Here is a 13,859-nt window from a genome sequence, read left to right on the forward strand (position 1 = left end):
AACATTTAAATACTGTGCCAATAGGGCTCCTGGTTATATATATACACACACACACACACACACACACACACACACACACACACACGACTCCAATGTAGTTGGTCACTCCTGCATACCCTCCAATGTCTCGCAGATGAAAAATGGGATATGTGTTCCAAACAACATCAAAATGTGATTCAGATGACAAATGTTATTAACGAGGAACAACAGACCAGCTAGAAGAAGCTGCAACATTTTACTTTTGTCATAGCTTATTGGGAAGAGCAAGAATTCTACTCCTCTCCCTCCTGTTGAGGTAGTTCAAGGTAAACAACTTTTGCACTTTGAATTCATGGTGCAGCAATTGATGTAAAAAACAAAGAGAGAAAGTGGGAGGAGAAAAGAGAAACCGGGATTCTTTAAAAGTAGCTGAAGAAGCGGGATAACAGAGGATTGATTGTGACTGTACCTGCTAAATCAGATAAATGGGGGGTGTGCTAAATGATAAGTCCATGCTTATGTAAACCTCACTGATACAACAGCGCGTTACAGACCGCCTAAAAACGGCGGTCTGCTGGTGGCGCCAGTTGCTGCATCCAGGAACCACAGCAGCCAAACCGCGCGATTCCCAGGCGCAGCTGAAAAGAAGAGCCAAAATGGCACTTCTTTTTGCACCCTAGAAGTGGTGCTGCAAGGCGCTAGTCATGCACTCACGGCGTCAATTCCACCATGCGACGTCTGGATGCTACGTGTCTGCGATGTCAACATGGCGGGCCCCGTGTGGAACGGGCACCGCAATTTTGTGCATGCTCCGCGCGTACTAGGGTTAGGGGCATCAGGAAGTGATGCCCCTTCCTAACCCTAGTACGCGCAGAATGCATACTTTATACTCATCCAGAATGGACCTCTGTATTTACTGTAGTTGTAACTAGAAACTGGATCTAGGTCTCCATGTGGAAGGAAGATGCTCAGTCTAAGGAAGGAATGGGTGATTGCAACAGGTTTGAGAGTTGCATACATTTTTTGCTCCTGGTACCCTCCAGAACTCACACAAACTGCTTAAAATATTAAAAACCAAACATACCCCCTACTGCACACACATAAAAATATCCTCAGAATTTTCCCCCTGATTTTGAAAAATAGGTTATATTTTATTTTAAACAGTGCCAGGGAGCATGCAACCTTTGTAGTCTGGTGAGGCATTCAACCTGCTCATTCAGAGAGCTCTGGTGTATCAGCAAACTACAAATCCCAGGATTCTGTAGAATAGCGTCGTGGCAGTTAAAATGGTGTCAAACTGTTTTGATTCTACAGTGCAGAATTGAAGAATTACATGAAAAATTACATTCCCCGCTCATAACTTTGCTTTTAAGACTGTGACTACAAATAAAAAAACAATTGGTTCTTGCTATTATATATTGATATTTTCCTTTCTGCAGGCCTTGGAGAGACTGAGAGAACTATAAGTGAAACGAGATCTCTGGGTTTCTGGAAAAATTCCTGCCTACTTCATGACCATGGCATCAGAGACAAGAATGAAGAATTTTTAAACGCTGTAGAAAAGTAGTAAATGGAACGCCACTCCTCACCATTCTTCTCCTCCAATTCCCCCTGCACCACATGCACACATACTTTGGCCCCATGAAGAAATGCCATAACTTCTTCTTACAGTGCATCCAGAGCATTACAGCTAACCCAGTCATAGTTTTGTACACAGAATCTTGGAATCCAAACAACTATTTGAGAAATGATTAACTAAACTGTGGCATTGGGCTATAAAATTAAACGTACAAATTATGTTCAGGTAAAGGTAGGGAAAGAAAAGTTAGCTTTTTAGAAACATTGAGTCTTCTGGAATACTTAAAAAAGTGCATCTATACATTGGAGCCAGTTATATTTTCCATTTGTTATTTTTATAAAAGACATGAAATAGTATTCCTATCTGTTATGAAAATATCTAACATTTGACAACTTCCTAGCTCATGCACCTTCAAATTCACCTTCATTTCTTTGTTTTTATACACTTGCCACACTCTGGCCTTTCTAAATGGTTTAGCAATGTTCTCTCTTATGTGTGAATTAAGATCCTTGAATGTTTAAATTAAACTCAGATGTCTCTTTAAAATATCCATAGTGAGCACTGGGAACATGATTTTGTTATATGCAGTACATCATTTGCACTGAATTACCTTTATATTTGCCTGTCCCAATATTTAAGTCTGTTAACACCTTGGTGAGATGAAATAAAAACTTCTCCAGTAGCAAAAATGTGCCTGTCTGTTGCTTCGTTTGGTTGGCTGATTCCCTCAACTTTGACTGGAAACACTTACTACAAAATCTTCTCATGTTTCAAATAGATGTTATGAACAGAGTTAGTCAATTCCATATTGTCCTGCCTTTCTTTGTTTATTTAATCATGAAATTAATTTGGTTTGGGTAATTAATTGGTAAATAATTGACTGACCAAACCCAAAGGCTGCTCTCCAATGGCTCCCCTTCATCCTGGAGAGAAGTAAGCAGGAGATTGTCACACAGTTCTGTCCTGGGCCCAGTACTGGTCAACATCTTTATCAATGAGTTGGATGGTGGAACAGAGGGCATGCTTATCAAATTTGTTAGATGGTACCAAATTAGAACAGGTAGCCAATACCCCAGAGGATAGGATCAAATTATTAGAAAGCTGAACGAAAACTAACAAAATCAAAACCAGTGGAGAAATGTAGGATGCTACACTTGGGCAGTAAAAATGAACTGCACAGATATAGGATGGGTGACACCTGGCTTAACAGCAATTCATACAAAAGGAATCTAGGCATCTCAGAGGACCGCAAGCTGAACATGAATCAGCAATGTGATGCAGCAGCTAAGAAAGCTAATACAATTCAAGACTACATCAATAGGAGTATACTGTCTAGATTGAGGGAGGTAATGGTACCAATCTATTTTTTTGGGTCAGACCTCACCTGGAATATATGTTCCAGTTCTAGGCACAACCATTCAAGAGTGATCTGGACACGATGGAACACGTCTAGAGGAAGGTGACCAAAAAGGTGAAAGATCTGGAAACCATAAAGACTTATGAGGTGTGGCTTAGAGAGCTGGGTATGTTTAGTCTGGGGAAAAGAAGATTAAGAGGTGACATGATAGCCATGTTTAAATATTTGAAAGGATGCCATACAGAAGAAGGAAGAAACTTGTTTTCTGCTGCTCCAGAGACTAAGGAGCTGTACAAGCAGTCCAGAAGGGGCAGCCTCCAGATGTCCCTTCTTCAGTTGGATCAGGGCCACAGCAATATAGCTTTTCCAGGGTGTGAAAAGAGTTGCAAAAAGTGGCTCCTTTTTGTACCCTGGAAAGGGCGCAATAGCTGTGGCGCTGCAGCTATATGGCACTCCTTTGGTGCTGCATCATATGGACACAGTGCTAGAGGAGCGCTGTGATGCCGCACATCATGTGGAGCAGCGAGTGGCATCATGGCACCCTGGTTGGAGCTGGGCCATGCATCGTGGAGATGCTATGCACTGACTCCACCCTCCCAGACAGCCCAAAGTGTCAATCTGTTCAGGGCCTAAGACATAGGTCAATGGATTCAAGCTACAGGAAAAGAGATTACACCTAAACATTGGGAAGAACTTCCTGAGGGTAAGAGATGTTCAACAGTGGAACACATTGCCTTAGTGTGTGGTGGAGTCTCTTTCTTTGAAGATTTTGAAACAGAGGCTGGAGGACCATCTGTCACAGGGAATGTTTTGATTGTGTCTTCCTGTATGGCAGGGGGTTGGAGCGGATGGCCCTTATGCTCTCTTTGAACTCTATGATTCTATGGCCATAGTGTGCCTACTCACCATATAGCTATAAATAAAGAGGAGCCCCTTAGAAAAAAGTAGGTAGTTACTTAATTTAGTACTAACATGCACGAACATGTAGGGATTCAAACTCCTATCTTTAAAGGCTGTATACTCAAAAGCCATAGACATGAAATAACAGTTTCTCCCATTTTTAAATCTCTGGTATTTTCAATCTAGTGTACAGAAAATTTTGTGAATATTTGGAAAATTTGAGATAATTATGAGAAAAATGCAAAGTAATCATCACCAGCTGCAATAAATAGCAGCCAACCATGTGGCCCTTTCTGTTCACAGTCTCACTATTCAGACTGAGTCAGCACACTGACCCAGTAACAAGTAACATGCAGAAAACTCCTTCCCACTCCGCTGAAAAGTAATGAATTATAGTAATGGACATTACATACAAAAATATATTTCCATTCAAGCTCTTTAGTGCAATTTTTTTTTTTTTACCGTAGTAGGTAATGAGAAAAGCACGTTACTTTTTACCACTGTATAGCACACAGCATATTTTTGACAATAACCATTAGGGCATGCTTAGATTCAGGGACATAAGGTTACATTCTAGAAAAATCTACTTTGACTGATGGAGTAAACTTTTGAAGTTAAGAAGCAAGCCAGAACAGGTAACTTCCTACTTGCATTCTGCACTGATGACCATACCATACTCAAGGTGCATATATTATGAGCCCTGGTGGTGCAGTAGTTAAATGCATGTGCTGCCGCCACTCATTCAAAACCATAAGGTTGTGAGTTCAGTACTACCCAGGACTCAGGCTTGCATCCTTCCTATGTCACTATGCCCCCAGCTCATTAGGGGCAAGTAGTAGTAGTAGTAATAATAATAATAATAATAATAATAATAATAATAATATTTATTTATATACCGCCCTGTGGCGAACCAATCCGGGTGGTTTACAACATTAAAATAACATACAGCATAAAAACAATATATTTCCCTCCCCCCTTAAAAAGTTATTAAACTACATATCTAATTTAAAACCACAATAACTAGTTAAAATAACAATAAATTAAACAAAATAATACCAACCAACAAACCACTGCAACTTCAGTTCTAAAGAAAAGAAAAGGGGGCTTTGGAGACATTACTGAGGAGGGGGGAGATCCTGAAAGCCTGAGATCCTGAGGTCGGGATATTTCAGTCTGGGAAGGCCTGCCTGAAGAGATCCGTCTTGACAGCCTTTTTGAAGCTGTCCAAAGATGTTAATTGACAGATCTCGTCCGGCAGGTCGTTCCAGAGCCTGGGGGCGACAGCAGAAAAAGCCCTCCGGGAGGTCGCTGCAAGCCTCGATTTTTGAGGCTGCAACAAGTTCCTCCCAGAGGACCGGAGAGCGCGGGGAGGATTGTATGGGAAGAGGCGGTCTCTGAGATAGCTTGGACCCAAGCCATTTAGGGCTTTAAAGGTAATAACCAACACCTTGTACTGGGCCCGGAAACCAATAGGCAGCCAGTGGAGGGACCTCAGAACCGGGGTGATATTGTCCCTTCTAGATGTTCCTGACACAAGCCTGGCTGCCATGTTTTGAACCAACTGTAGTTTCCAGACCAGGCACAAGGGTAGCCCCATGTAGAGCGCATTACAGAAGTCAAGGCGTGAGGTTACCAGCACGTGCACAACAGTCTTGAGATCCCTTACTTCCAGAAAAGGGCGCAGCTGGCGTATCAGCCGAAGCTGATAACAGGCACTCCTGACCGTCGCATTTACCTGATTTGTCATCAGGAGCGACGAGTCAAGGAGCACCCCCAGACTGCGAACACAGTCACTGGAGGAGAGTGTGATCCCATCCAGGACTGGTGGTTGCAACCCAATTCTTGGTTTTGGGGCCGCTACCGTGAGCACCTCCGTCTTGTTCGGCTTCAGCTTCAATCTGTTTTTCCTCATCCAGCCCATTAGCTTACAGTTGTAAACTGCTTAGACACTGCTAGTTCAGTATGAAGTGGTATATAAATGAAGCTGGGTTTTTTTGTTTATATATTATATATAATACATATCATACAGTGGAGGATCTGTTCCGGACCCCGCTCCGCATAAGGCAAATTCTACGTAAGCTCGAGCTCCATTCAACAGAATGGGGCTCGTGTTCATGGCGGCACAAAACAAATAAAAACAAGCTTCATTTGTATACCGCTTCATACCGCCTAAGCAGTATCTAAGCAGTTTACAACTGTAAGCTAATTTGCCCCCAACAATCAGGGTACTCATTTTAGTGACCTCGGAAGGATGCAAGCCTGAATTGAGCTTGAGCCCTTTTTTTGCTGGTCTTGAACTTGCAACCTTGTGGTTTTGAGTGAGTGGCTGCAGTACAGGCATTTAACCACTGCTCCACCAGGGCTCCATGGAGCACACACCATTCATTCAACTGCAGCACGAGTTCTGCGTAAATAGGAAGCCACGTATGATGCGCCCGTGCATGGAGCGAGCGCACTGTACTTATCGTACCATGTACAGTAGGTTCTTCTTATTGGCTGAGGTTTGGTATAGGGACCCCCTGTGGATATCAACATGTGTGGATATCCAAGTCCCATTAAATAAAGTGGCAGATGACGGTGGCATCACTAGGAAGTGTGGTGCAGACTGCACTGGGTGACACTCCAGAAGAGGGGTGACACCCAATCAGGCCATCCTCTCATAGAGGAGGGAAGGGTGATTGCTCTGGCCTTGGTATCCTATGGTGGCAGCAGCCTTCTTGTGAGAAGGAGCAGAAGCCGCAGCCCCTCCAATCTCTCAATGCCATTTTGAATTCTAATCCTGTCCTCTGGAGTATCCTCCCCACTCCCACCCCCAAATTTGTTATTTGAAAATTTAATAAGCATGTCTTCTATTCCATCATCTCAGTCACTGACAAAAAAATGTTAAACAACATCAGACCCAGGACAGAACCCTGAGGCATGTCACTTATCACTTCTCTCCAAGACTATCTAGGTTTAGTCTCACAATCAATTATAGATCCTCCTCTATCTCTAGCTAGCCCACAGTTCACCAGCTTGCCTACTTACTAGAATATTATGGGGAACTTTGTTAAATATATTTGTGCATATTTTTCCATTTACATACGTTTTTAGCCATTCACTTTTTAAAAAATTAGGCAAGAGTTTGAATGGCTAATATGCACCACAAGTTTCATGAATGTGTGTGTTTTCTCACGAAAGACATGCTTTGTATCACAATCAGTTTCAGAAGGTGTGAAATGAATTATTTCAATGAGTATCTCAAAACCACTGGAATCTTTTTCTATTTCTGCTCACTGTCCATTGCTGGATGTCAGCATTTGACTTCTAATAAATGTGTGTTAGGCCTTCTGTGCATGGTGCAAAAGGCCCATTTCCCCCCTGTTCTGGTGACACCCTGTTTGGACAATGCATGGTCCAAACCCTGGTTCTTGTACAAACTGTTCAGATGATATCTGGTATGCTGAGCACCAGAATCAGGGCATATCACCCTTAACACATTTTCAAAACATAGCTCTTACTCTGGATTTTCTGGGAAGATACTGAGCCATCCACTCACATGCTGGGACAACTTTAAGCATGGCCATTCCACTGAGCTGCCTGCTATGTCTGCTGCTGTTGCCACCTATTCTGAAGTCCAAATGAAGCATCCACCATGTGATCATCACTGAGTGCCTTGTTCTGATCTCAGAAGTGTGTGGTTCATGGTGACACAAGGTGGCTCAAATGAATGCTTGTGCAGATGAGGGAACGCTGGGGCATTTCTGGAGCCAGGATACTCCAGCTGCCCCAGAATAGCCTGGTCAGTGCAGATAAACCCTTGTCAAGTACGTGTGTCTGTCATATCCATATAGAGTCATGGCTTTCAACTACAATATCATGTTACTTATTACCATTAAACTGAACCTGATGTACTGTAGCAATGTATCTTTGAATGCCAAAGAAACATTTGGAAACGAATTACCTTCATGCCTTTCATGTTACATTAGGAAAAGAATACGAGAAAAGATGACCCTTAGTTTGAGAGCTAGTCAGCCCATTCAGAGTCCACCTCTTTTCCCAACCAATCCTGAATCCTTTAGGGAACAACCCACCAACAGCCAGGGAAATGTAAAGTTAAATAATTGTGAGACTCTGCTTTTTGGATGTAGCCCAAAAGAAGAGTTTTGTAATCTGCTTGTAATGTAAGACTCGTAATCCTGCCACACTGAAGTTGGGGGTGGGTGCTGGGGGTGGAATGAACTTAGCCTATGAAATGAACAGTGGAAATCACCTTTGACTCTTGCTATTCCCAACCATCCTTATAAATAACCTCAGCCTCAACTGCTTAATTCTACTTGGCCTGATCTTCAGATTTTTCTCTCTCTTCCAAGGAACTTTGCTGAGCATTAACCATGAAGGCCTTCTTCCTTGTCTTTACCATCTTCTTGCTTGCTTACCAAGCTGTTCCAGGTAAGAAAAGTTCAACTAAAATGTTCTTGAAAACTAACAAAGCTAGAACTAATTTCACTAGCAACTAGGCAAGACCTGGAATTCATTTGCTCCTTGTAAATGGCGAATTTTCATATCAGATGTTCACCAACAGCTACAAAAGTGTTGGAGTTAATCTGTTCCTTAAGTTTTTTTGTTGGATTTTTATATCCAGTGTTCGCCAACAGCTAGAGAAGCTAGAGGTATATTTCAATCCATGACAACATTAATTTTCCTAATGAGGAGGAAATTCCAGGGGTGACCTCTGGAAAGGGACCTTTTTCCTTGTGATCAAAGAGTACTAGAGATTGGCAATATCTTTCTAATATTTGATAATTAGCAATTCTATAAATAGAGCATGTCAGAAGCAAGCAAACTCCAAAAGCTGGCAGCACAGGCAATATTTGTAGATTAAATTCTTAAAGGACCCCTTCTTATCAGCCTCACTCCAACTTGTTAGTTGCAATTTGTTTGACTCCAGCTAAATGTTCTGGTATTTGGGAAGCTAGCCTTTCCAAATTCAAACTACAGTCGGCCTCCCACATTTTCTGTGCTTAGGGATGCAGGATCCCTGTGAAAGTGGGCAAACCACAAATAAAATACTGTAAAAGTAGTTCTTTAAAAAAAAAAACGCCGAGAGAATACCTCTTTAGGAATCTCTAGATTCACCAGCACAACTCTGTGGTCTGGAGGCCCTACAAATGCCTAGAAACATGTTCTCTCTTGGAATCTCTAGGACTTCCAGTGCAATGTCTGGTGGACGTTGACCATAGAGTAATTCTGAAAGACCTAGACATTCTTAGAAATATTAACATACTAACACATCCATGAATAATCAAATCCACAAAAGTCCAAGATGCAAATGTGGAGGGCCAACTGAACTTTCGATACCTGCAGGTGAGTTTGTATGTGTTTCAGAGTACTGATTTTTCTCTCCCAATTTGCTCTTCTCCCTTCACCCTGTGTTTCATGTAAGTTTCATGCATTCTCTTCCCAGGAACTTTGCATGTGTGCCTAATTTGGGAATTTTCAAAGACACTTCCATAGCAGGCTGTTTCAGTATACGAAGAATCTTGTAGCACCTTTGAAATTAGGATGTTTGTATCATTACCTTTCATGATGGACTTTATCACATTGGGAAAATAGGGGGATTTAAACATCGATTATCCTGTGAAAATCACACAATTGCAATTAACATTTTCACACACATCTCAATTGAATTGCCATCATCCCAGGAATAAGCAGGCAATAAACAGGCAATAAACAGCAACAAATCATTCATGGCATATCCCTGTGAATGATTTGTTGTTGTTTATTGCCTGTTTATTCCAGGGATAATGGCGATTTAATCTGCAACACTGTATGAAAATGCTAATCGTGATTGTGTGATTTCTACAGGATAATTGATGTTTAAAATCCCAATTTTTCCCATGTGATAAATTCCATAGATGCATCTGATGAAATAGATCCAGCCCATGATAGAGTATGCTTCAAATCTTTTTCTCTCATCTAGGAATGTAAATGTTCATTACGTTTATTCTTGTAGGCAAGAATGGATGGCTTAATTAATTTTATTTATTCATTTATTGAATTTATATCCTGCCTTTTCCCCAAGTGAGATCCCCCCCCCCAACAATACAAGAAAACTGTGCAGTTTTCAAGGATTTTTCCAAATTCAAAAGATTAAAAATAAAACTTTTGGTGCAGAAAAATTGCTCCAGAATATCCATCCTTCCAAAAATATTACACACATGCCTACATATAAATCTACATATATGTTTATGTGAATTTCCCTTAATGTACACATTTTTGCATCTTTTCAAATAGCATACACATTTGACACAGCCACTGTCCCCTAATACAATGCAATTTTCATATTAGGTTCAGAAATGAATATTCTGGGGGACACACTTCTGAAGAAACTTATTTTATGCACACTAGTAAACTGGAGAACAATATCACAAAATACATAAAAACATAGATATCCAATTACAACCGTATGTCGGTTTACATTTTGGATTCCTAGGTGAAACTAAATTAATGTTTCTCTCATCCTATTGTGAAAGTAATTCACCAAGATTTATGGAGAGGTAAGGTTTATTTGAGCCAGCATAGTGTAATAGTTTGAGTGTTTGTTTGTTTATTTATTTATATCCCGCTCTTTTCCCAGGACTGGGACTGGAGTGTTGGACTACAACTCTGGAGACTAGGGTTCAAATCCCAGCTCAGTCATGTAAACCTAATGGCTGGCTTTGGGCAAGTCACACAATCTCAGCCCCAGGGAACCCTGTGTTAGGGTCACCCTAGGGTATCCATAAATCAGAAGAATGACTTGAAGGCAGATAACAGCAGCAACAACAATGTTTTATTTGAACCAGTATCATATTATGATCGATGCATTGGACTAAAAACTCTGGGGAAACAAGGTTCAAATCCATGTTCAATCATGGAAACACACTGAGTGACCTTGATCAAGTCACACTATCTCACCCTGAGAGGAAAGCAATGTCAAACCTCATAGGTTCACCAAAAGTCTGAAATTATTTAAAGGTACACAACAACAACAACAACAACAACAACAACAACAACAACAATTACATTTTATTTATTCAGACATGGAGTGTTCATCTTCCTTTAGTTCTCAGTGTTCAGTGCTTCTTTGGCTTCTATTTCAGTTTCATCGGAATCAGTTTAAGGAGACTGGAAGTTTTACCCAACAGTGTTATGCACTCATGTTCTTCACATGTCCTCCCAAACCATTATCACAACTGTATATTTTTCCCATGTAGGAAATGCTCAAGGACAAGCGGACACAATTGCTTGTGGTAGGAGTGGTGGATCTTGCATGCCTGCACCATGCAGGGGCACTTCTGTTGAGGCGGGGACCTGCCAAGGGGGAACCATGCTGTGTTGTAGATGGTAAGTCATGGCACTGGGTTCAGGATAAATGCCACACTTCTAGTTATTGCAATAAAATTCAAAGCTACATCATCAGGAGTATACTGTCCAAATCAAGGGAAATAACCAGTGATGATGATGATGTTATTGATGATTTTATTCATTGTATCCTGGCTTTCTTCCAAATAAATGAGACTCAAAGTGGCTAACAATTTATTTAAAAACAATGCAGGCTACAAATGCACATAAACCTGAAAAAAGGTTATTTTTAAAATTAAATAATTTATAAAGATAAAAACATTAAAATAATTTTTTTAAATACACTATATACGAACCATAAAAAAAACACTGCACATCTTTAAAAGTGCACCATATCAGTTTCTAAAAGCCTGAGAGCATTCAATTTTTAAAATTTACTGGCAGAAGGAATGCAAGGACGGAGCCCTCCTGGCTTCCCTAGGGAAGGGAGGCCCAAAGTTTGGGAGAAGCAACCAGGAAGGCCCTCTTCCTTGTTTCTACCAAATGAGCCTGAGATTGGTGGAAATGATATAAACACCTCTCCAGATACTCTTAGACCTTTAGTGGACTTACAGTAAGATAAAGTCCTTCAGATAACCTGAGCCCAAGCTGTATAGAGATTTAAAGGTCAGTTCTACTCTATTCGTCTTTGGTCAGATCTCATCCAGAATACAATCTCATATTCTGGCCACCACAGGTCAAGAAGTATAATGAGAAGCTGGAAAGTGTTCAGAGGAGAACAAAAAAGATAGTCGAAGGTCTGGAAACCAAGCCTTAGGGCGTTAGATATATTTTTTGTGTGGGAAGAGAAGACTGAGAGGTGGCGTTATAGCCATCTTTAAATACCTGAACAAATGCCATATGGAAGAGTCAGCTTGTTTTCTGCTGCTCTGAACACTAGAACACAAGCCAGTGAATTTAAATTACAAGACAAAAAAGAAGACATCTAAACATAAAGAATATTTTTTTTAAATTGTAAGAGCTATGCAAGAGACAGGCTCTCCCTTCACTGAGAACTGTTAGATCACTTTGTCAATCTGCAGCTAATATCACTGGTAAGGTTTCCATTACAAACAATCTTATAATAACACTGCTTTGCAAAAATACATATTTTAGAGAGCCAGCAGGGTGTAGTGGTTTGACCATTGGGCTATGACTCTGGGGACCATGGTTTCAATTCTGGCTCAGTCATGTAAATCCACTGGGTGACCTGAGGCAAGTCACTCTCTCTCAGTCTCAGAGGATAGTAATGACAAATCCCCTCTGAACAAGCCTGCAAGAAAAACTCATGATAGGTTCACCTTAGGGTTGCTATTAGTTGGAAATTACTTGAAAGCACACAACAGCAACAACAATATATTTTAATTTGAAAACTAAAGAGAGAGAAAGAATTAATTAGTGGATGGATTAAAATAATGTTTGGCGTTTTGGGGGCTGTATATATGGGTGGCTCAACGGCACCCCTTTGTGCCCTGGATGGAGGCCATGGCAACCACATGCCATGGCCTCTGGAAGGATCAAAAAAGAAGCCGGTACAACTCGGCTTCTTTTTGCATCCCAGAAGGGGCCTTAGGTGCACTGCCATGCCATGATGAAGCCCTTTCTGCACTGCGCCGGCCGCTTGGATGGGTGCACACCAAGATAGTAATAGCATTAGCAAGTACATTTCTATGCCACTTATCAGGGCACTTACACACTCCCTAAACACTTTACAAAGTGTAAGCTAATTGCCCCCAACAATCTGAGTACTCATTTTAGCAACCTCAGAAGGATGCAAGCCTGAGTCAAACATGAGCCTTTTTGCTGGTATTGAACTCGCAACTTTATGGTTTGTGAGTGAGTGGCTGCAGTACAGGCATTTAACCACTGCGCCACCAGGGTGGCACGGTAAGGGCCCAGAGCATGAGGACACTCAGCCTCATCACATGTACAGGCTGGCATAAAGTGACAGTCTGTACAGCCCCTTACAGATCCACATGGTCCCCTACAGAAGTGGTTGGACATTTTTGTCCAGTGCAGAATGCCCAGATTACAGAAGGAGAGTCAAGGCTGTATGCAGATTGCAAATCCATGTCTTAGTTTGGTTGCACCGCATTGCTATTCAGATCAGGGTGTGTGTTAAAGCATAACTCTTAATGTGAAGGGTTCTTGCCTGACATCACAATGGTTCTATTCTCTGCACCTCTCACTGCATTTTATTTCTTTTTCTAGGCCTCATCAAGCATAACTTTCTGAAGAAAATGGTGAACGGTTATACGTAGACTGAGATACAAAGCCATCGACCTCGAATGCCAACTTTTAGAAGGAACAGGAAATATTATATAGTAAAGGCAACTGGTTTTGCCAGTAGGACATTTCTCTATGCATTAAAAACAAATAATCACCAGTACTGGTCTCTTTTCTTTTCTTCCTTTTAAAAAAACAAAACAGTTGGCTGTCATCCTTTTCGGAAGTCACATCAACATAAACCAACTTATGTTCATGCCAACTCAGTAAGGGAGTGGAGTCATAACTATGTAGTTGGACCCACTGAGCAAGCAGAACCAGCAGCAAGGTCATTGCTCAATGTGTCCTATTGCACAATGTGTCTTTTGAACAACGGGAGACCCCATTGTGAAATGGTACATCTTGTACATCAGCACAGTTTACTAGCATGATTGCATCTCGTGTCAACAATGT

General features: G+C 41.2%; 1 protein-coding gene across 1 annotated transcript; it reads left to right on the forward strand.

The window, feature by feature from the left end:
* Window positions 1-8,123: 8,123 nt before the first annotated feature.
* Window positions 8,124-13,566, forward strand: LOC149310393 (gallinacin-9-like). The gene is made up of 3 exons (XM_089528818.1): window positions 8,124-8,246; window positions 11,054-11,183; window positions 13,392-13,566. The coding sequence occupies exons 1-3, from the start codon at window positions 8,189-8,191 to the stop codon at window positions 13,405-13,407; spliced, it is 204 nt and encodes a 67-aa protein (XP_089384944.1). The 5' UTR covers window positions 8,124-8,188; the 3' UTR covers window positions 13,408-13,566.
* Window positions 13,567-13,859: the final 293 nt, after the last annotated feature.

Source organism: Sceloporus occidentalis, unplaced genomic scaffold, assembly GCF_023333645.1.
Source record: "Sceloporus occidentalis isolate IW3139 unplaced genomic scaffold, rSceOcc1.0.p SCAF_6, whole genome shotgun sequence".
NCBI lineage: Eukaryota > Metazoa > Chordata > Lepidosauria > Squamata > Phrynosomatidae > Sceloporus > Sceloporus occidentalis.